The sequence below is a fragment of the Festucalex cinctus genome, chromosome 15 (assembly GCF_051991245.1).
Source record: "Festucalex cinctus isolate MCC-2025b chromosome 15, RoL_Fcin_1.0, whole genome shotgun sequence".
In the NCBI taxonomy this organism is placed as follows: Eukaryota; Metazoa; Chordata; class Actinopteri; order Syngnathiformes; family Syngnathidae; genus Festucalex; species Festucalex cinctus.
This window is the reverse complement of record NC_135425.1, coordinates 1,980,110-2,005,208: the sequence shown is the minus strand read 5'-3', so window position 1 is coordinate 2,005,208 and position 25,099 is coordinate 1,980,110. Positions and strand designations below refer to the sequence as shown.

The 25,099-nt window shown below is 41.6% G+C and overlaps 1 protein-coding gene across 2 annotated transcripts in view; it reads left to right on the top strand.

Moving 5' to 3' along the window:
* scai (suppressor of cancer cell invasion) overlaps window positions 1-25,099 on the top strand; it is an 836,016-nt gene that overhangs the window by 690,032 nt on the left and 120,885 nt on the right. For both annotated transcript variants that reach the window (XM_077497223.1, XM_077497222.1), the window contains one exon: window positions 13,168-13,269. In XM_077497223.1, coding sequence (XP_077353349.1) covers window positions 13,168-13,269 — 102 coding nt within the window. The remainder of the gene's footprint in view (window positions 1-13,167; window positions 13,270-25,099) is intronic.

Here is a 25,099-nt window from a genome sequence, read left to right as displayed (position 1 = left end):
CATCGCCCCTCTTGACGACGTCGCTGGCGTTCGTGGTGAGACAATCGGGCGCGGTTCAGCTGCATCGGCTCCTCGTCACTCTCGCTGGGCCTTCCCGCGGTGGGTGACTGGGGAAGGACACCTCGCGGAGGGCCTCTTGCTTCCGGATGCCGGAAGAATCCGGAACCGTGTCCTCGTTGATGTCTGCTGGTCTGCAAAAGATCTCGCCGTCGATGATCGGTGCGAATGGCCAATGAGATCAATGAGTCCAGATCGCCAGGTAAGTCTACGGGCAATAGGAGTTCTTGCATAGTTGTGGAAAGCCCCTTTAAAAAGTGGTCAAAAAGAGCTGTGTCATTCCAGCCACTCCTGGCCGCTAGAGATCGGAATCGGATTGCGTAGTCATTCACCAATTCTCGGCCCTGTCTGAGGTTACTAAGCTCTCGAGTCTTTTCCCGATCCATGTTAGTTGGATCGAACACGAGACGAAGTGCCCTGCTAAACCCGGCTGCGGTTGAGCAAGTCGGGGAGTGCCTTGCCCATTCCATGGTGGCCCAGTCTCTGGCTCTTCCAGTCAGATGTGAAATCATGAAGGCCACACGGGAACGGTCAGTGGGGAAAGCCTGTGGCGAAAGTTCAAAATGTAAGTCGCATTCGGTTAGGAATGCCTGACATTGTCCTTGGTCTCCCGAGTATCGCTCCGGGGGAGCCAGTCTCAATCCAGCCCCGGTCAAGGCTGGAGTCGGGATCGGTGGTTCTGCTGTCTCTGGATTCGTGATGGCCGGCGTGGAGGGTCGCAGGTGGCTCATTAGCTCCTGCACCTGTCCAACGAGCTCTCCCATGCGGATGGCCATCGCCTGCTGGACCTCCTCCGTCTGCGACAGGCGGGCGGCCTGTCGTCGAAGTGCAGCCTCCAACTTCTCCGCTGGTTCCATGCTGGCCGAAGTGTACTGACACGGAGCGAGAAGGTAGGACTCAGACGCAGAGTGTAAGTTGGCCAACAAGGCTACAGCTTTAATCCAATTGAACCAAAAACACCTCTCAAGGAGGGAAAAAAGGCAGAACAGAAAGAGCTCCAAACTGGAGAAAAAACAAGGGCACTCAAAAACAGGGACAACTAAAGGCGCTCCGCTAGGGAGGAAAACAAGGGGCAAACTAAGGGCGCAAGACAAAGCAAGGCTAGACATCGAACAAGGACTGTGGAACAAGGACTGTGAGGACGCTTCCATGCACTGAGATGTGACACTTCGGCAACGGAGGGGAGAATGCAGGTGGCTTTTATGTCCGGGTTGATTGGGAGCAGGTGGAAACCATCATGGGCGTGGACCGGTGATTACTGTGCAGGGGAAAGGCAAGTGACCTGAGGTGAGAGGGTGGTTAATGACTTCAAAATAAACCGGAAACATGAGTGCAAAAATAAAAGCATGACCAGCGTGGCGGCGTGACACACAGTGTCAAACGCCTTTGACAGATCAATGAAAAGTGCAGCACAGTACTGCTTTTTATCAAGAGTAACAAGTATATCATTGACCACTTTTGTAGCAGCAGTCATTGTGCTGTGCTTTTTCATAAAGCCTGATTGCAAATTTGAGAGCAGTTCATTTGAGTAGAGAAACTCTTTAAGTTGATCACACACAAGAGTTTCAAGAATTTTAGATAAGACACACAAGTTTGATATTGGTTTGGAGTTAGTTAAAACAGCTGGGTCACCTCGTTTTAAGAGAGGAACCACAAAAGCTGACTTCCATACTGCAGGGATTTCTTTGTTTTCAATTGATCGATTAAAAAGTATTGTAAGAGGCGTTGCAATAAAAACAGCAGCCATTTTCAAAAAGTAAGGCTCTATCAAATCTGCTCCTGGAGGTTTTCGGTGATTCAGAGTTTTGAGAGCCTTATGAACTTGCTGTACAGTAAAAGGTACAAATCTAAAATGTTCTCCAGAAAACATTTGAGAATTTGTGCAGTGAGGCAAAGAGGCAGCTCCTGTGGAGTCAAACAAAGAACCAGATGACACAAAATGCTTATTAAAGCAGTTTAAGATCTCAGTTCTGTCATCCCAATGAGCAAGCCGATGTAGAAACAACGTTTCTACGTAATGGGCATACGTAGAAAAAACGTTACATTCGGGTGCAGATTGCAATATCAGATTACGTAATTTCGTCAACGTAGATTTCAACGTAGATTAGTGACAGATATAAAACGTCGATTCAAAGTTGAAATCCGGTTCAAAATGGGTCATGTGGATGTCCTTTTGGCACTTTATATAGACCAATATTTTATTTATGTCTCAGAAAATTAGAATATTGTGATGAAGTCCATTTTCTGTAATGCAATTAAATAAGCATTACTTGGTCTGGGGAAATATTCTAATATTTTGAGATAGGATATTTGAGTTTTCTAAATAAATATTTCAGTTGATTTATAATGAATCCCGAATGTATGGCATTTTTGCTTATTTAATTGCATTACAGAAAATAATGGTCTTTTTCACAATATTCTAATTTTCTGAGACAGTCCTGTATATATATATATATACACATATAAAATAGGTTTATTCTTTTAAAGTCATATGTGTCATGGTTGATGTCTCGAGTACAAGAAGGCACGTGCTTAAGCCAAAACCAAAAAGATACTCCCAAGAACTAGAAAAAAAAACAAAATCCAAAACACGAGCTGACAACTACGAAGAAATAAGTCAACTGAATAGCAGGAACAAAGGAACCATGACAGCATAGCATGTTTGTGTCACAAACTGAACAAAAAAAAACTATATACACACTCACACTGATTGGCGCAACAAGACACAGCTGGGTGAGACACACTGATTGGTCAACACACGAGGCAGGCAAGACAGGTGGACATAGTTGCGCATGACGAGACAAGAACATATCAAAAACACTAACCAGACAAGAGAGAACATGAACCCAAAATACAAACAAAAACCCAACCCCTCCGAACCATGACAATATGTGTGCTTGCTTCGTGGCCATCGGATAGTTTGGTCCAGATGAATGGCACCGTGCCCTCCATAGACCAATCACTAACAGAATTACTTTTCCTGGCTTTGGCCCGTGCCACATTACGCTGATGAATGACATCAGACAACTCTGGAGAAAACCAGGGGTTTTCTCGCTCCTTTACTCTGTATTTCCTTATGGGGGCATGTTTATTTACAATTTTTTCAAAATTTTCTTTAAAGAATGTCCAAGCTAACTCGACATCTGGCAACAGGTTTATATGTTCCCAATTAACAAAGGACAAATCATGATGATAGGCTTGTTCATTAAAGTTCTTTAAATTCCGCTTAAAAATAATACGTGGTTTAGATTTGGGGATTTTTCCCTGCACGCTGCAACAACACAATGATCACTCAGATCATTACAAAAAACACCCATAGATGAAAATGTATATGGAGCGTTTGTAAGAATTAAATAGGTGGACATTTCAGGACATTTAATATTTGGCCGAGTTGGATGATTGATCAACTGGCTTATATTTACAGAGTCACAGAAAGATTTAAATTCTTCAGAAGACGTGTTTAACCAATCCCAATTCATGTCTCCTGCCAGTAAAAGCTCATTGTAGTTTAATTTGGATAAAATATATTTTAAAGATGATAATGTCTCCTTGGTGGCAGATGGATGTCTATAACAACCAACAACAGTTATAGAAAGGGATTTGGCTATTTCCAAGGCCAGAAACTCCATCTGCTTAGGAATTGACTGAGACAAGACAACTAAAACATCAAATCTTGATTTAACATAGATGGCTACACCACCACCTTTTTTTAGGCCTGTCAGTATGATAGACATTGTATTCATTTATGCTGTCATCATCTGTGATACGTCTTGTCAGCCACCTTACAGAGATTATCACAATGTCTGCATCTGTTGATCTAATCCAGATTCTGACTGTATCCATTATAGGTAGTAAACTACGCACGTTAAGATGAACAATTTTAAGGCCAGACACTGATTTAAAATCAGAAGGAGTCTGGATACATTGCAGATCAGGGTCCAGGGTTTCGTTGCACATTTCCAGATAGTAGTAAAAGTAAGACAATCATCAATCTTTGTTTCACATTACATTTTGACGCAAAGTTTTTGTATGTTGAAGCAGGGCGATTCTTTTCACAGAGCAAAAGTGTGAGGTCATATAAAGCGAGAGCATTTTGGAGTTGAAGTAATTCCTTGGGTACCTCAGTCCAGGAGTTGAAGACCCAGACCAAATGAATCTGAGGTTGCTCATAAACAACATTAGAGTCAGTGCCACCATAATAAGTGTCCCAAAAACACAACACATTGTCATGCGTACTCACCCAGGGAACATTGTTTAGTCTCATGTCCCAAATTGCCAACAAACATATTAAAATAATAAAAAGCGCCATTGTCCTCCACTGCAGAGAGATATTGCAGGCTCAGGCTAGTTCGCTCAGCTCCTGGAGGAATGTTAGGCCTCCAAGCCCAGTCCCCAGGGGGATGTTGCAGGCTCAAGCCAACGAGCTCAGGTCCTGTGGGGATGCAGACCTCCAAGCCCAGTCTCCAGGGAGATGTTGCAGGCTCAGGCTAGTTAGCTCAGCTCCTGGAGAGGGATGGAGGCCTCCAAGCTCAGTCTCCAGGGGGATGTTGCAGTACCAAGCTAGTTATGTATGTATATGTATGTATGTATATGTATGTATGTATGTATATGTATGTATGTATATGTATGTATATGTATGTATATATATATATATATATATATATATATATATATATATATATATATATATATATATAGCATATATATAATGCTGAAAGCATTCCCACATATGTTGTTTCTAACCTTTATTATTATTATTATACTTATTATTATTATTATTATAGCATTTTATTCTCAACACTTTTTGCAATCAAACTATTCCTACATAATACTTCCGATTTACACCGTTCAAATTTCAATTTGCTGACAAAATTCACGCCTTTTGGGGTATTTATCGTTTGACTCCATATTACTTACAGTACTCGCATAATTTAATGTTAAAGATCAACTTTTCCCCATTCGTTTTTAATAAACTCTCTGCAGTTGCAAAAACATTCCACAGCTCAGGAAGGATTTAATCTTGGTTAGGTCTGCAGGTGGTCACCCAACCACAAACAAAGCTCTTTTGAAGCCACTGACCAGGTCACATAGGAATATGCGTCTGCCAATAGAGTTTGTTTAAGCTCGAACCCCTGGGGTCCGAGAGAAGCCATTTGTGACCCTAGGATATCCAGACGACTGATCACAGGAATGTTTATGACCTTTCTGATCAATACTCTGGCATCGGCACCCCTGGAACGTCGAGATGGAGCAACAGCGCCGTCAAGTGATGAAACTTGGGACTATTCTTAGTGACAGTTCTTACAAGTAACCACATTTTACACGTTTATACCATGATAATTCTTGACAGATAACTGAACTACGAATGATTCATGTTATGTCTTTGTGTGTATGAACGTCCTATTTCATTTGTACTCCATAAGGAATGAAAGGTAATCAATATCTTTCAGTTTAGTCAGATTAGGCAAGGAGGAACTACCTCACAAAATTAGTTTATGATGCATTAATTGTGATATGTTGTGTGGGAAAACTGACCAGACTGACCAAATTTAATGCCAAATTATTAATCCCTTTAATAAAGTCTGCGCGAGCGAATAGAAGGGTTTGCCACCGCCTACCGAAGCTCCGCCCATAGGCTTTAAAACAGCGAGGGGATCCTCTCCTCGCTCTCTCTCTTCCGCTCCACGCTTCCCCTCTTCTTCTGGCCATCTTCAGGCCTGCTACCTGCAAGCTCCGAGCCTGCTCCCACTGACTTTGTTCCAAGAAACTTGTCAAACACGTGGCCCCCTTTTGTTCCTGGCAGCAACCAGTTGCCACGAGAGCAGACACTCGCTGCACGCTAAACCAAAGCAGGCGCTAATTCCAACGCTGACCCCAAAGAGACTCTTTTTACTCCCTTTTTCTTTTTCCCCCTTTTTTTTTTTTCCTTCGCCATCAGTGACTGCCCGCCATCAACGAGCTCCGCGGCCCCGTGGTACACTTGCATCGTACCGCCGGACTCAAGGTTGTGCACTCAAGCCGAACCGCATCTCACCTGCTAGTCGGTGGCACCCCGCCGCGGTGCAAACTCACCTCCAACGGCTAGCCTTCCCCGGAACGCAGGCACGCAGTGAACCAATCTCCAACACCTGGAGCCCAAGGCTGTCTGGCGTAACCAACCACGCCGGAGAAACATCTCGCCGACCAATCAAGGGACGAGCCGCGCAACTACGTCAGCCCCCAAGCGGCTCCCTTGCTCACCTGTGGAATAGCCCCCTTTTTGATTTTTCTTGCCTTTTTGAACGAACATTGACTATTTTTCCCCCTTTTCCAAAGACCTCCCGTTTCTGCTCGTTCGACGCAGCGCCCAACTCGTAAGTGCACGTTTGGTCCCCCAATTCGGCATATCACTGTGTGCAACTTACATTTGATACATATCACAGATCTGGCAAGTTAAATTTCTCTTTTCCTGTTTCCTTATTCGTTCGCATTCTTTCCCTTTTTTCATTAGCTTTATTTTATTTCTTTTCTTCTGACAGTAGAATAGTTGCATAGGCAGTGTTTTGATTCTGTAGTGTAGCAATCGTGAATAAATGCATGTTTTATTAACTCTATTCAGCCTAAGTCATCTGTGTTTCCGAGTGGATTATTATTCTTTTGTTAGTACAACGAACCATTGAATAACGAGTGTGGCGACTTTAGATTATAAATGACTGATGAAGAAAGGATTTTGGTCGTTGTTTGCTCCTGTTAATCAAAGCAAAGCCAACATGGTGCCCCTAGAGGTTATCGAGGTAATTACAATTTATCTCTGTAACGTCCAGATTATGAATTCGTCCAAAGGATGACCCAATTATCGCTACACGTTATACTGACATGATTAAACACGTGTCCCAAATCAGCGCTGATGGGTTTCAGCATCAGGTTTTAAATGACAAATACGGCAATTCGCTCTGATGGTCAACGGTCAGGTTAGCTCACGGGTTTAAGCGCCTGAGCCATGTCCATAGCAAAGACAACCCTAGGAATGGTGTGCCGGTTCAAACCCCGGATGCAGTGACTTTTTTTTTTTTTCTCCTTTTCGGTAAAGTCATAATACAACAAATTCACATCTATTTCATTAAATGTCATTTGACAAACTATTTCTTCAAAATTAATCCATATTTTCATCTTCCACTTACACCCTTGATTTCTAAGTACAATACGATACATTGTTCCAGCCACCTCCGTGTGGACTTTTTTTCCCCCTACTAAAATTTCTGAAATCGTGATTGAAAAAAAAAAAAAAAAAAAAAAAAAAAAAAAAAAAAGTGTAAGGAAGTTTAAAATAATAAAAATAATGTCACAGACTTCATTGCAGATGTGGTGGTCGAGTGGTTAACTAATTTGTCCAGTAATCAGGAGGTTGTGGGTTCAAATCCCACCTCTGACTGTACATCCTTCTTCTTTCTTTTTTTTTTTAGTTAAAACTAAAATCTCTTGACAACAGTCATTTGCTCTTGTCATAATTGTAAAACACATATATAAACACGTGTCCCAAATTAGCGCTGATGACTTTCAGCATCAGATGACACTTTAAATTACAAATTCGTCAATTTGCTCTGATACTCGCTCATTCAGGTTAGCTCACTCAGTTAAGTGCTCTAGTCAGGTGCAGTGCAAGACAGCTGTACGAATGGTCGCCGGTTCAAACCCCGACTGGAGCAGCTTTTTTTTTTTGTGACCATTTTACATTTGACATCATTCAATTGTTTTACATATAATAGTGTATATTGTTAGAGACACCTACATGTCTCTGATAGCTGAATGGTTCAAGCAATGGATTGGCCCGCGGGAGATTATGGTTCGATCCCTCCTTGGGAAATGTTTTAGCACAACTTTGATTTCATAAAGTACTCATTGTATAATTCTTTATAGTTGCGCTTTGTAATAATTTGACACAAAATATCTTCACATTAGTGTTTTTGTTTGACCATTTATGACTGAAAAAGTTTTAAATGAGAAATTCACATTCAAACCCAAAAAGTTGAATACTTTGCATTTCACTCCCAAACACGTGTACATGTTCTTTTTGTTTAGTTTTTTGTTTGTTTGTTTGTTTGTTTTTGTTTGTTTTACACAAGAGCAGAGAGAAAGCTTTTCCAAGCAGCTTGACAGAATGTGGTGGCTTCAAACAATGGTAATTATAAGGTTCCATGTTTCAAAAACGGCCAGCAGGTGGCAGCAGAGTATGAGCAATCAGACAAGGCCATGTTGCAGACAATTCTTTTTGCCAGTGTCCATTCAGTTAAGCATCAGATGTCACTTTTAAATATGACTACACCATAAGCCATGACTTTTAGCCCGACAAGTTAGGTAATCAATATTATTGATACCTCGACAGTATCGATACCGGATCGATACTGGCACTAAAATATCAATCTATTAGTTTAGTTTTAGCTTGGCTCAACTTTGTAGTAGATTGCATGAACACATACAGCATTGTACTAAAAAAAAATCTTTTGTTTGTGTAGTTATATATTTGTTGTTGTTCACTACAATTACATAAAATCTCACAATCATTTAACTACAAGTTACTCCTTAATAATTACTAGTAATACTACTACTGTTTCTACTACTACTACTAATACTACTACTACTACTACTACTACTATTACTAATAATTAATAGGTAATTACTTTCTAATTTTCACAGTTTCTTTGTTTCCTAAATTAGCATTCAGCTATTATCATTCAGCTATTAGCATTCAGCTTTCAGCATTCCCACGCAATTTCTCCAGAAATTGCTAAGTCTAGTTTACAGTAATGTACCTATTTTATAAAATTTATCAAGGTTTGAACATTGAGAATGTTTAAACGAGAATTGTGAGAAAATGGAAATGTCTTGATGAGAAAAGTGTATAAACTGGGTTGTGAAGGGTTTTAGAGCCTTAAAACATTTATATTACATGTAAAACATAAAGCTAACTACTTCGCGGATTTCATTTATTGCGGGTATTTTTTGGAACCTAACCCCAGCGGAAAATGAGAGAATGTTGGAGGATGGAAGGATGGATGTTCTGCCACCTAAGAGTGATTTTGCTCACGAAGAATATAAGACAGCAAGTAAACTAATTTGATTACATGGTTGGCTTTGAACCGGGCCAAGGCGCGGTCAATGGCAGGCTGCTCAGACCCACTTTCAAAGTTAATGTCTAACCCTGACTGTAAAACTGTTTGGACAATTAATTTCTGCTTGAAGAAATGAGACAAACCAATGGAGAAAATGTAAATGCAAACATTCATATAGTTTTTCCACACATCACTGCAGTGTCATACCTATTTTGGGCAAACATGAATGGAACGTAGTGTAGCGATAATTGGGTCGTCTTTTTGACGAATTAATAATCTGGACTACAGAGGTAAATTGTAATTACCTCGATAACCTCAAGGGCACCACATTGGCTTTGCTTTGGGTTAACAGGAGCAAACAACGACCAAAATCCTTTCTTCATCAGTCATTTATAATCTAAAGTCGCCTCACTCGATATTCAGTGGTTCGTTGTACTAACAAAAGAATAATAATCCACTCGGAAACACAGATGACTTAGGCGGAATAGAGTTAATAAAACATGCATTTATTCACGATTGCTACACTACAGAATCAAAACACTGCCTATCTAACTATTCTACCGTCAGAAGAAAATAAATAAAATAAAGCTAATGAAAATAAGGAAGGAATGCGACTGAATAAGGAAACAGGAAAAGAGAAATTTAACTTGCCAGATCTGTGATGTTTCAGACGTAAGTTGCACACAGTGATATGCCGAATTGGGAAATCAAACGTGCACTTACGAGAATGGGTGCTGCAAGAACGAGCAGAAACGGGTCTTTTGAAAAAGGGGGGAAAATAGTCAATGTTTGTTCAAAAAGGCAAGAAAAATAAAAACAAGGGGCTATTCCACAGGTGAGCAAGGAGCCGCTCGGGGGCTGACATAGTTGCGCGTCTCGTCCCTTGCTTGGTCGGCGAGATGTTTCTGTGGCGTGGTTGGACTCCAGGTGTTGGAGCTCGGTCCGCTACGTGCCGGCGTACGGGGAAGGCCAGCCGTTGGAGGTGAGCTGGCACCGTGGCGGGGTGCCACCGAATAGCAGGTGAGGTGCGGGGCGGCTTAGGTGCACAACCTTGAGTCCGGCGGTACGTTGCAATTGTACCCCGGGGCCGCGGAGCTCGTTGGTGATGGGCAGTCACCGAAGATGAAGAAAAAGGGGGAAAAAGGAAAAGGGAGTAAAAGAGTCTCTTTGGGGTCAGCGTTGCAGTTTGTACCTGCTTTGGCGTGGAGCGAGTGTCTGCTCTCGTGGCAATGGTTGCTGCCAGGAACACAAGGGGCCACGTGTTCGACAAGTTTCTTGGAACAAAAAGTTAGAGCAGGCTGGGAAACTTGCGGGTAGTTGGCCTGAGGATGGTCAGTAGAAGAAGCGGGAGGGAGAGCGATCGGGAAGAGAGAGAGAGAGAGAGAGGGGGTCCCCTTGTCTTTTTAAAGCCTATGGGCGGGGCTTCAGTCGGTGGTGGCAAACCCTTGTACTTGCTCGCGCAGACTTTAAAAAGCAAATTATTAAAGGGATTAATAATTTGACATTAAATCTGGTCAATCTGGCAAATCAGTTTCCCCACACAACACGTTTAACACACATCGCAATTAATGCATCATAAACTAATTTTGTGAGCTCCTACTCCTAGCTCCTACTTGTCTAATCTGACTGAACCCAAAGATATTGATTACCTTTCATTCCTTATGGAGTACAAATGAAATAGGACGTCCATACACACAAAGACATAACATGAATCATTCATAGTTCAGTTATCTGTCAAGAATTTATCATGGTATAAATGTGTAAAATGTGGTTACTTGTATGAATTGTCACTAAGGATAGTTCCAAGTTTAACCACTTGACGGTGCTGTTGCTCCATCTAGACGTTCCAGGAGTGCCCCCTGGAGGGGCGCGACGCCAGAATATCCTTTGTGGTTGATAAGAGGTCATAAACATTCCTTTGATCAGTCGTTTGTATATTCCAAGTCTTTGAAGGTGTTTTCTCGGGCCCCGGGAAGTCGGGCTTGAATAAACTCTTTCGGCAGACGCATAAATTCCCATGTCACCTGGTCAGCGCCTTCAAAAGAGCTTTGTTTGTGGTTGAGTGACCACCTGCAGAGCTAACCAAGCTTAGATCCTGTCTGAGCTGTGGAATGTTTATGCACCTGCAGAGAGTTTGTTTTAGAAGAAGCAAACCAAAAGAAAAAATTTAGAGGGTGGACTGGGCCATAGGCCATAGTTGTTACAGTAGTGTATTTTTGCTTCGTGAACGTTTTTGTGAATAGTGTCAATGAGCCGTTTTGAACGCAGTTCATTTTTGCTTAAGGGTGCCAGGATTTCTCTTGTTGGACTATGTTACTACAACAAGAAAAATACACCATAAACAAGCCTACAAGCCTGAATTAGGTGGGAAAGGTCATTATTTGTCAACTCCAGTGGCTAACAGTCGCATGGCACATATGTCATCAAAATGCGATGCGTGCTCGCCTGATGCAAGCACAGCAAATGCTGTGTGTGCTGCTTACCTATTAAACGCGCAGAGTGTTTGTTATTCTGGTGTCCATAAGTGTGCTTTTTAAGCTGTTTAATGACACCACCATTGGAGGTTACTGTAGAACTAAACACACATTAATAAGAATTGCACATTTAACCAGAACATGTTTTGTTGATTCAACAATGCTAACACTTACGGTCAATGGACTCAATCAGGTTTTCATTGGGAAATGAGCTTCCATCTGGGAGTGATAATCCTTCAAAAAATGAACATTCACACATAAACGGTGTGGACGCACATACACAGGTAAGATAACACTACTCAAAAGCACATTTTTCCCAATTCTTTGAAAAAAGATTTATATTCAAATGCTCAAATGCAACTTTCTTCTATCTCATTGGATGTACTCCATGCATGCATCGCACCATACTGCCCCGAAGAGGCTAACGCGCAGGAACAGTTGTATTTGTTTTCTTATATTAAAATGGCAATTATTTTAGTATACATTATTCTTACTTTACTTCCTTACTAATTTAATTTCTCAATGTCCTTTTAAATTTTTTTTAAAGTTGCGTTTTCAAGGGTTCAAGAAATATTCCTTTCCTTAAAATTCAAGGGACTTTTATTATCATACTAACACACATTTCCACGTCATGGCACAAAATACAATCCGAGTTCCCAGGTTAGCCTACTAAGTCCCAAGACTTGTGAAAATATAAAATAAATACAATAAAGATATAAAGTAAGTAAGTTATAAGTAAGTTTTGAAATGATTTAATAATGTTTCATTAATTGTGATTTTAATCTCAATTAAAATAATATATATACATTTTTTTTTTCTATAATTGTCCAGCCCTACCAGATTGCAGAAACATATCGGAAAGATTATCCATCCATTCATTTTCTTGACCGCTCATTCATCACAAGGGTCGCGGGGAGTGCTGGAGCCTATCTCAGATGGCTCTGGGCAGTAGGCGGGTACACCCTGGACTGGTTGCCAGCCAATCGCAGGGCACACAGAGACGAACAACCATCCACACACACAAGCACACTTAGGGACAATTCGGAGCACCCAATTAACCTGCCATGCATGTCTTTGGAATGTGGGAGGATACCGGAGTACCCGGCGAAGGCCCACGCAGGCACGGGGAGAACATGCTAACTCCACCCAGGAAGGCCAGAGCCTGGACTGGAACCCGAGTCCTCAGAAGTGGGAGAGGCGGACGTGCTAACCAGTCATCCACCGTGTCGCCCGGAAAGATTATTTTTCTTAAAAATATTTTTCTCAAGAAATGTTTACTTATGAACTATGAACTGAATGATTTCATTTTAAAATTTGTGAGCTGAACTTTGAACTAGTTTACGTAGAAAATGAACTTGCCCAACACTGCAACACTATTTTTGATAAAAATATACAGTTTTGTATGGTATCACTTTAAAACTGTGTATATTGTTGTGACTTAGATCAAGAGATCACTCATGACCAATTTATGCTAAAATACAGGTAATTCCAAACAGTTTACATGTTTTGCTTTGTTTTCTGTTACTGTGTATGTCCTCTCTCCCAAGGAACCCACTGAGAAGCCTGCCAAACGGGAAAACCCTCACAAGTATCTACTGTACAAGCCTACATTTAGCCAGCTTTTTACATTCTTGTCTGCCTCCTTCAAAGTAAGTGTCGACCGTCATCACATTAAAGCTGCTCAGTGCAGAAAATTTGAATTTTAATGTTAACCTGGCAATAGCCAGATTGATAATGTGAGTCACTCAAGGGAGTTCTCCACAATATTAATCGGGGACTGCTCCACGTTAATTTGCTCGGGAAAGGCGGAACATTCTGCACAATGCTTTGGGCTGATTGCTTATCGGACGATGCGGCATTGTGCACGTTTGTTTTGACCAGTCACGGGCATAGATGAAACTATCTTCGTTCTTGTCGAATGGGAGGGCACGAACATCTTTACCAGCTAAAAATGCATGAAGCGCTTCTTGCTGTACAACATTCAACAAGGAAACGGTGAATAATTACGCAAGAACAGATTTAATTGCAGCGTCCATTCAGTAATTTCGTCGGGAAAAGTCAGGACATTCTGGGCAATAATTTGAGCTGATTCGACGATGCGACATTCTACACGTTTGTTTTAATCAATCACGGCCACGAGTGAAAATTTCGTGTTCGTTTTTGTCAAAGGGGAGGAAAGCACAAATATCTTACCAGCTAGAAATGCATGAAGCGCTTCTCGCCGTTGAACATTCAACAAGGAAACTGTGAGTAATCCTGCGAGAACAAAATTAATTGTACCGTCTATTCGTCCATGTTAGGTTTGTTTGCCCTGGCGTCGCCGCTAGTTTCCTGGTTTCGTCACAGCTGCATGTCACGCCCCAAACACAATGTTGCTCTGTGACTGGTACAAACCACCAGTGGTTCGGATCAGTGGAAATCAATGGGCTCGGCACAAGATGTGTTCTCCTGAGTTTGTTAACTCACAAATACCGTGAGAATCCATCTTGCAGAGCAAAGTTCGCCACCTGTGGATGAGAAATGAAATGACTTAGCTGATACCATGAGCCCTGGAGAGGCAACGCGCTCTGCCAGTTCACCCATAGCTTGGAGCATGGCTCCGATAATCTTGTATGCTACCTTTACAACTGACAAATAACTGCTTAAGAAACACATTGCTGAACTTTTGAAATCATATGCTGCTAGTCTCCTAAGTAGAATCTTATGGAGCCAGATCAGTCTCATGAAGACCACATACACATTGTGGGACTCATAAACACATCGACACGAAAAACACACACAAAAACACCCACATCTGACAAACACACCCCTATTCAATGCACACACATATCTGACACAAAACACACACACACACACACACACACACGTTGTGGGATTTATGAACACAAATGACATGAAACACACACATTGATCAAATGTGTGTGTGAATTGTCTTACATGCAATTTTAACATTCTTTTATTTTGGAATCCGCACTCACGTGTGTAAGTGTAATCTATTATTCTGCAAGGTGTTTTAAAATGTTTTGACCCCATTTCGTAGGCCAATATTTTTGACAATTTTCGTTGGAGTGACCTCAAATTTTCACAGCTTCTGTAGAAACATTTCAAGTTTTTGTGTGTAACATCGAGCTTACACAAAACACAGGAAAGGAAGTTCTGAACGTCCTAAAAAGCACTTGGGCTGTAATTCCATAATATAACCTGCCACTTGGTGTTGAACGTTTATGAAAATCTGTCATAGAACCAACAAATATTTGTACTTTTCTTTGTAAATTCAACCAATAAAACTTATGACCTTCAACATAAAGTGTATTTAGTTTCATTAAGATCCATCAAGTAGGTTCCAAAATATAGGCATTTAGAATGGGGTCATCCATTTTGGAACACCCTGTATAATGCACTTAACTAAAAGATTGACAAAACAAAACGGTATAATTTCACTTACATTCAAACCTTCGCGGCTTCCGCTCCTAAATGCCATTTCTCCTGTATACGGCACACCGCAGTGACCTTCACAACGCCCCGCCCCAGCCCGTGTGATTGGCTGTTAGTTTTTTCCAATTGCTAAAACACAAAAATGACTTGCACAGCTCAATTTTTTTTAAACTGGCACACAAAGAGCAAGACCTCTTCTCAAGTCTCCAAAACTCTAAACGCATTTTCTGCTTTACACACATTTTCCAATTCAAAATGGTACTTTTTAAATGCACTTAACACGATTCACCGGCATTAGACACAACAATTTGACTTAAGGTCACACACTGCCAATCAAAATTACAATACATGAGCTAATTGGCTAATACATGTGCCACCTGGCTATACACCTCAATGGTAACTCATTCACACCCGGCCATTTTCACAGAAGCAATCCCGTTCGCTCCCGGTTGTTTTACTGAATTTTGACTGATTTTGCAAGGCCCACAGAATATTGTGTTCAATTGCTTATAAAAGCATGGAACCTGTCAAAAGATTAAAGTCTCTTCTTTCATCAGGAAAAATAAGGTATGTTTCTATCTGTTTCCGTTTTGCAGCAATTAGCATTAGAAGAGAGCTAAGTTTCATCAGTTTTCACAAATCTATTTAAAATTGTAAGTAATTGAGCTTTTTTTCTAGATGGCCCTGGTTGATCTCCTTTGCTCTGCTGCCAACTGCTGGCCATTTGTGTAATAACTACCATTTCTGCAACGTTCTTTGCAGTTAAGACGCTGCATCAAAGCCTTCTGTACGCTCTAGCATAAAAAAAAAAAAGAAAAGAAAAAACAAAAAAAAAAAAAAAAAAAACAAAAACGTCTTTGGGACACTTAAAACATTAAAAAAAAAAAAAAAATGTATTTACACGTTATTGGGTGTTAATTGTTACCACCTCAATCAGGAAGTATAAGCAATACACTATAAAAAAAAAAAGACCACAGATGAACGTTTTTGTTTTTTTGTTTTTTTTACAACAATGGAAGACGTGGCAGAGGGTTTTCCAACGATTTTGTTTTCCAACGAGAAACCTAGAAATTCTACTAGGATCAGGAGCTATCGCGAGATGCTGTGACTATCGCGAGACCGGTAGCGAGACTGGGAAAATCTAACATGGCGGCGTCCTGCTGCTAAAATAGAATTAGCTTTATATTTCTAATTAAACCCGAATTTAACGATTAGATAAATTCGATTTTTTTCTTTTCTAAGAAAGATCGGAAATATTATCCAGTGTGGACGACCTCGAACGCTTTATTGATGATTATTTTTATAGCTGCGCGATGGATGATCTGGCGGCTAGTCGTGATAATCCTTCGAAAAAAAGGAAAAATGACTCGTCAACAGATACGGACGACTTAGTAACCGCCGACGTATCGGTGAGTATGCTGGATTCCATAAATAAAAAACTTGACGTCCTCTGTCTTATCCGCGAGGACGTCAAAGAATTAAAGGCAAGTTTGGAATTCGTTAGCCAACAGGTAAGCGATCTCCAACGAGATAATTCCGAGCTACGCTCCTCTCTCGTCGCTGTCACAGCCGAGTTGGAGACGATTAAAAAGGAAAATAAAATGCTAAAGGAAACGGTCTTAGATGTTCAATCCCGTAGTATGCGGGAAAATCTAATATTTTCAGGTATATCCGAAAATACCCCAGATAATCCAGAGAGCGAGATAAAAAAAATTTATGACATTATCGCTAAAGATCCCTCAGGAGATGGTAAATAATATCTCTTTTCACCGTGTACACCGGCTCGGAGCTCGTAAGGGCAATAAGCCCCGTCCTATTATTGCTAAGTTCGAACATTTTAAACATAAAGAATTGGTAAAAAGTAAAGGACGGGAGCTCAAAGGCACATCTTTCGGGATGAATGATCAATTCCCAAGGGAGATAAACGAGCGGCGAAAAGTACTGTTTCCTATAATGAAACAAAATAGACAGGAGGGTAAACGGACTTCGATGGTCGTTGATAAATTATATATCGACGGCCAGCTATTCCGAAACCCAACCTCGACCCCTTGGCTGTTCTAACTGATAATTGGTAGAGCCGAGTATTGTGTGATTATTTGACGTATGCATATGTATGTGTATGTATATGTGTATATATGTATATATATGTATATGTATATATATATGTGTATGTATATGTATGTATATGTATGGATAATGGGTTACGAAACTGAGAATATGAATTCATATCATGTACAGGCTATATAATAATAATAATAATAATAATAATAATAATAATAATAATAATAATAATATAAAAATATATTCTTAAAAAAATAAAAATAATAATAATAATAAAAATAATAATCTCGCTTAGGTCACTATTTACTGGTGTATTGTTATGTTGAATCCCCCACAGATTTCCTTTACACTCACTTCCCCCCTCGTTTCTTCACTATTATACTTATCTACTTGTTATCTCTCTCTTTATATAAATTATATAAATTGCCTAATTACTCTTTTGCTATCCTACAATATGTTCATATTAATAAGCAGCTTATATAGATGTATACATAAGACTGAGTCTATATTGCTTGTATGCAGAAATTAGTTCTGGTCTCCTGGAATGTGTGTGGCGCTCGCTCCCAGGCAAAAAGAATAAAAATTTTAGACCATCTCTCAAAATTTAAGGCAGATATTTGTCTCCTACAAGAAACCCACTTACAAAAATCAGAAGAAAAATTATTTATAGATAAAAATTTTAGTCAAGTTTACTCTGCCTCCTATAATAGTAGACAAAGAGGTGTCTCTATACTTATACATAAGAATTTATTCTTTACTCTAAATAATATAGTAACAGATTTAGAGGGCCGATATATTATTATCCAGGTAACTATATTTAATAAAGTATATACAATTGGTAATTTATATGCCCCAAATAATGATGACCCGGATTTTTTCCATGAATTTTTCTCTCGATTACTCGATTTAGCAACAAATTCTACTATTATTATTGGAGGTGATTTTAACACGGTCTTAAACCCGTTAATAGATCGTTCTAATAATACGATATATACAAGGCGATTACGATCCGCTAAAGTAATAGATGAATATATGGAGGATTTTGGCCTCAGCGATGGCTGGAGACTTCAAAACCCAACTAAGAAGGAATTTACTTTCTTCTCTGCGGTGCACCGATCATTCTCAAGAATTGATTTTTTCCTTACAAATAATTCTATTGTTGATAAAACTGCTATAAAAATACATTCTATAATTATAAGTGATCATGCACCAGTCTCCCTCACTCTACAAATTGACTCTACCTTTAAACTTCCCCCGATATGGCGTTTTAACATCTCATTACTGAAAGACGTAGAGTTTGATAAAATTATTAGAAGGGACTGGGCAGATTTTTTGGAAATAAATGACTCTCCAAATATATCTCCATCTCTTCTCTGGGAAGCAGGGAAAGCGGTAATTAGAGGGAAAATTATATCATATTCAACTTATAAAAAGAAACAGGATCAAAAATTAGAAAAATACCTGGAAGATAAAATTAAACAACTAACGGATGAATATGCATTAAACCCAAATAATCAAATATGGATAGAACTACAGAATATAAAAATACAGTTAGATAACATGTTATCTAAAAAGACAGAGTTTATAATACAACAGTTGAGATATAATAATTTTGAACATAATAACAAATCAGGTAAATTCCTGGCAAATCAACTTCAACGGAATCGGGAAAAATCTCTTATAACGGCTATTAAAGATATAAATGGTGAATGCACACAATCACCAGAAGAAATTAACCATATTTTTTATAACTATTATTGAAATCTATACTCAGAAATTAATAGACCTAACCCTGAACATATTGAGGTATTCCTAAATAGCTTAAATATACCTCAGTTATCTATTGAACATAAAGATATTCTAGATGCCCCGCTTACTATAGATGAGTTGTATCGTGCTTTAGACAGTATGCCTAATGGCAGAGCACCTGGTCCAGACGGCTATCCGGCTATATTTTTTAAACATTTCTGGTTAATGTTTGCTCCATTATTTCTAAGAGTAGTAACTGAAATTAAAAGTAAGGGTGATATACGTCAAGATATGAATATAGCAGCAATTAAACTTTTATTAAAGCCAGAAAAAGACCCCAACCTCCCGTCAAGTTACCGACCGATATCACTAATTAATACCGATATTAAAATTATCGCTAAGGCCTTGGCATCTCGACTAGAGACAGTAATCTCGACAATTATTCATAGCGATCAAACAGGTTTTATTAAAGGTCGTCATTCTACTAATAATATTAGGAGGCTCTTTAACTTGATTAGTATGTCACAGCGGTATGATAAATAGGCAGTTGTTATTTCGCTGGATGCAGAAAAAGCCTTCCATAAAGTTAACTGGTCCTTCCTCTTTGCTGTCTTAAATAAATTCGGCTTCGGGGAGTCATTCATTCAATGGGTCTCAATATTATATGATTCTCCTAAAGCTACAGTTACTTCTAATGGGATTACATCACAGAGTTTTACTCTACAAAGGGGAACAAGACAAGGGTGCCCAATGTCTCCTTTATTATTTGCTATATTTATTGAGCCGCTTGCATTAGCTATACGTCAGGATAGACGGATCCAAGGAATCCACTCCGGGACAATAGAACATAAAATTAATCTATATGCCGATGATATACTACTCTATTTAGAAGAACCTGCTATCTCGCTAGGGGAAGCATTTAACTTAATAACTAAATTCTCTCATTTATCAGATTACTCTATTAACTGGACAAAATCAACATTATTACCTATTACAGAAAATTCATGGAATCCTACAAGTCAGGATCCACACTACTCCTTTCCTACAGGTAATTTAAAATACTTAGGTGTTAAAATTTCACCAAAGTTAACTGAATTAACTTCTTTAATTTTTTTACCATTATTGGATAGTATCCGTAGTGATCTGGAGCGCTGGAATAATCTTCCGATCTCTTTAATAGGACGGATAGCTACTATAAAAATGAAAGTTTTACCAAAGATTAATTATTTATTTTCAATGATTCCATTTAAACCTACGTCTAACTGGTTCCAATCGCTGGACTCTGCTATCATAAAATTCTATTGGAATAAAAAAAAAGCCAAAATTAGTCTATCTACTCTTCAGGAAAGTAAATCTAAAGGAGGTTTAGAGGCACCAAACTTTATGTACTATTATATAGCTAATCAACTACAATATCTTGTGCTATGGACACAACCCAACAGAGATACTAACTGTTGGTTGGAATTGGAGCAGAAGAATTGTAATAATCTTAGACTGTTAGATTTACTCTTTATTACAAAATCAATAAAACGACATAATTGTTTTAAAAACCCAATGATAGCCGCCACCCTGACTGCCTGGTGGAAGGCATTAGAAATTACAAACTCCCAATTGGCGCCCTGTGGGCTCTCTCCCATTTGGCATAACCCCGACTTTCAACTTAATAATCAGTCGTTCCATTTAAGCTTATGGGAGCAGAAAGGAATTACACACCTTCATCATCTTTTCTCAGATAATAAGTTTATATCGTATACAAACTTGGTCCAGAAATATGAAATAAAAAATGGAAATTTCTTATATTATCTGCAAGTTAAAAATATGGTTAAGAAACAAATCCCAACACTTCAGGATACGCTCCAACTGCCTGTCTTAGCTAAAGATATTATAAAGCTTTCTCCAACAACAATAAAGAAAATATAAAAAATATATAAGTTATTTTTATACACAAATAAAACGTATTTACCGACTTTAAAATGGGAAAAAGACTTGTCTATAGTTCCGGAACCAGACTTTTGGACCCAAATCTGTGAAAACGTATTTAAAATGACCAAACAGACAAATTTGCAACTTATCCAATATAAGATACTTCATAGAACATATAATACACAATATATGATGAAAAAAATGGGACTCTCTGACTCCGACATTTGTCTCCAGTGCTCACAAAACACTGCCGATACTTATCTTCATGCTTTATGGTCATGTACTCCAGTGCTGCATTTCTGGACTAAAATCTTGGAAAAGCTCGCTGATATATTAAACTGTAGGCTTCCTTTATCTCCAAGATTGTGTTTACTAGGTGACTTACAAATAACTGAGCTACCATGTAAACAATCCCAATCTATATTTATAGCCCTTACTATTGCTAAAAAAATAATCCTTGTCAATTGGAAAAATAAACAATCTCTAAATATCGAAAAACTAAACTTACTAATAAATTATATCTCAATGGAAAAAACCTCTGCCTTAAATAAAAATCAAGTATCAAGATTTAAACAAATATGGTCTATGTACATAGAATATTTTAATCTTAATTTGGCAACTTAATCCTGCCAAGATTCTGCCTGTTAACGAGAGCCACCACATCGTTACAACTTCTGTTTTCGCTGCTTCTGTATTTGGTATTTTGTATCTGATTGTTTTTATTTTTATATAGTCAGGAACCTAGTTGCTGCTAGTGGGCTCGAGCATACCACACTATACGACACTTTACTCACTAACTCCTTAAGATTTATTTCTAGTGGGCACTAAGCATCAACACTTGGTGTTACTGCATGCTAATTAGTCAATTTTCTTGACGCCGTCCCCCGTGGTCGGGCGGGGGTGGTTCTGCCCCCCCCCCCCCCCCCGTTGTCTGCTCGGTAGCGGTTGCGTCTTGGCCGCTCCTTGGGCCCCCTGTGGGGTGCGGTGTTGGGGTGCTTTCCCTGGTGCCCGGGGCGGTGCCGTCCCGGCGCGGTCCGCTGCTCCGTGCCCGGCGGCGCGGTTCGGGGCGGGTGGGCCTCTGGTGTGCCCCGTGGCTCCCTCTTCCCTCCCCCATCCTTCCCCCCGTCACCTCTCCCTCCTCGCCTCCTCCCGCCCATCCTCCTCTGCCTCCCGGTCCCTTTTCCCTTGTCGCCCTCCCTCCCCCCCCCCCCCCCCCCCCTCCTGCCCTGCAGCCGGCCTTTCGCCTTCTTGTTGTCTTCCCCCCGCTTCCCCCCCCCCCCTTCCCTGTCTGCCCCCCGCCCCCTCCCCCTCCCTCTCCCTGGGCCTGGGGCTCCCTCCCCGGCCCGGGCGTCGGGTTCCGGGGGCCGTGCGGGGGTTTGAGGCCTGCCCCACTCCGGTAGAACTCCTGGCGCCCCAGGCGGCTCCGGTGGCCGGTGGGCTGTCCAGTAGCCCTGCTGCGCTGGCGGTCCGCCTATTGTGGTGCCAGATGGGTGGGGTGGGGACGGGTGGGGTGGGGGTGGGTGGGGGGGGGGGGGGGGTGCTGGGGGCCGGGCGTGCCACCTACACCCGCTGGGTTGGGTGAGGCCCCGCTGGTCGCTCCTCTTACTCACTTCACTAGTTTTGCACTATACACTTTGTAAATATACACATAGGGCACACAACACATTTCTTGGTGGGGTGGGGAAGGGTGGAAACACCGTCTTCACCCTTCAACTCCCCTCCAATTTTAATGCACTTCATGTCCAAGGGGAGGGGTGAGTTGGGGCGGGGAGCCATCAGAGGGGATGGACTGCAGTGCCAGGCAGCGCTGTGGTCCCCCCCATCTGTGTCCCTGCCTCACCACTTTGTCCCTCTATTTCCTTTTTTAATGCACCACACATATACATATTCATTTTTTTGGGGGGATGCGGGTGTGTCGGAGTAGGGGAAATTTTTTCCCTCTGCTCCGACTCACCTGCTCCCAATTTTAATGCACCACACGCACACACTTGTATATACACTGGGTGGGGGCCACATTCACGGTGTAAGGGTAGGGCTCGCCAGTCGGCGAGCTGGCGGACTCAGTAACAGGGTTAGGTGTCACTAGTACGCTGGCGTGACGACCGGGGCCTCTCCCCACCGGGCTCGGTGTTCTGGTACTCCGCCTTTTCCCCTGGTGCTTCCTCCTCTGCTTCCCCCCTCCCGCCGCTGTGCTACTCTCGCACGGCTGGAGGTGGGGTGGGCACGTTTTCCCTCTCTGCGCTGCTGCCCGGTGCCGGTTTCCGGGGGTGGGGGGGGGGGCTCGCGGGGGGGTTGGCGGTCGTATTGTTTGAGGGGGGGTGGAGGTATGGGTGGGTGGGGGGTTGGGTGTTGGGGGTCGGGGTGTGTTCGGGGGTTTGGGGGCCGGGGGTGGTGGGGCCTGGGTCGTGGCGGGTGGCGGGTTTGGGTGGGGTGCGGGGGGGTCGTGGGGGGATGGGGGCTGGGGACCGGTGGGGCGCTGTGGGGGCCCGCTGGGCCTCGTTCTGCGGCCTTGGGCTCGGGGGTGTGGGCCGGGGCTGGGGCGGGGGTGTTCCGGGCGTCTGGGTCGGCTCGCCGACCGGTGTCCGCTCGGGTGGCTTGGGGGTGGACTTGGTGCTGCCGCGGCCTGGGGATTTCGGGGGGGGCGGTGCTCGCTTTGCTGGACCGCGGTTGATGGCTTCTTTCTTTGGTGGTGGTCCTTATGCATGCCAGATCCGTCGCACCAGCATCTACTGAAACTCAACAGAAGTAGCCTCTCCCTCCCACAGCCCCTTGAATCAGTGGGTGCTGGTGTCTGTGGATCTCACTTTGCTTTATCTATCCTTCCCTCCTTCCTCTCTTTAGTTTTTCCTCTGGTCACTGGAGATCTCAATTTATTGGAAGTTTGAGGTTTCTGGGGTTGGCATAAGACTCTGGTTTTGTAACCACGCAGGAGGGGTTTTGTTGGTGCTGGATTTCACTTTGATGGATTGGATGTACTGGCTTCTATGGATGTCACTCTGCCTTATCGATCCTTCCCTCCTTCCTCTCTTTAGTTTTTCCTCTGGTCTCTTGAGATCTCGCTAAATTTGCTGGAATTTAGAGGCTTCCGGGGTTGGCGTAAGACTTTGATTTTGTAATCATGGGGAAGGCAGGAAGTGTTTGGTCGGTGCTGGATTTCACTTTATCTTTCTTTTCTCTTTATTTTTTCTGACCTTTTCTCTGGTCTCCTGACCATTTAAACCTCACGACTCTTGCAAGATTCTGAAGCACCTGGTTCAGGCGAAGGGTAATGGGATATTTATAAGGCTTTAGGTGAATTAATGAGCATAAATGTATACGTATTTGCACGCACACGCACGCACGCGCACGCACGCACGCACGCAAACGCACGCACGCAAACGCACACACGCAAACGCACGCACACACACACACACACACACACAAAAAAAAGAGCAATGATGATAAGACGTTGAATCGGTAAGACTACCGAATGAACAATTCTGAGCTCTTTTAGAAAAAAAAAAAGGAAGACGTGGCAGAGAGAGAGAGGAAGAGAGGCTTAGAATTAGGGGGAGTGAGAGGTCTAGGGGTAGTGCTGGTAGTGGACTTCATGGCCAAGACAGCAACTTTCAAATGAAATCAAAGCAACCTTAGTTGATAATGTCATCAACCATGGGCTGACAATGCGATGCGAGAGGCTGCCTAATTTTTGGTTTTGGATGGGTAGATAGATAGATAGAGAGAGAGAGAGAGAGAGAGAGAGAGAGAGAGAGAGAGAGAGAGAGAGAGAGAGAGAGAGAGAGAGAGAGAGAGAGACAGAGAGAGAGAGAGAGAGAGAGGAGAGAGAGGGAGAGAGAGAGAGAGAGAGGGAGAGAGAGAGAGAGAGAGTGAGAGAGAGAGGGAGAGAGAGAGATAGATAGATAGATAGATAGATAGAGATATTTTTTCCTGCAATTTTCTTTCTCAGTTTACTGTTTGTGAGCATATATTTGTTCACTTCAATGTAAACTTATCTGCTGTGCATACGTTGTACTGACTTGTGAAAAATAAAAAAAATAAAAGTAAATTTAAATTGTATAAAAGTTTGAACATGTGTGTGTATATTCAAATATGTCTGTGCTTGTGAACAATATGAAGAATGTTCAACAATTTGAACTACCGTATTTTCACGACTATAAGGCGCACATAAGAGCCGTAAATTTTTTCAAAAGCTGACCCTGCGCCTTATAATCCAGTGCGCCTTATATATGGATCAGTGTTGAGCCGCAACAGGTCTCGCTGTCAAGACGCTATCGGTGACCCTGCACGATCGGTGACGCGCATGCGCAGAAG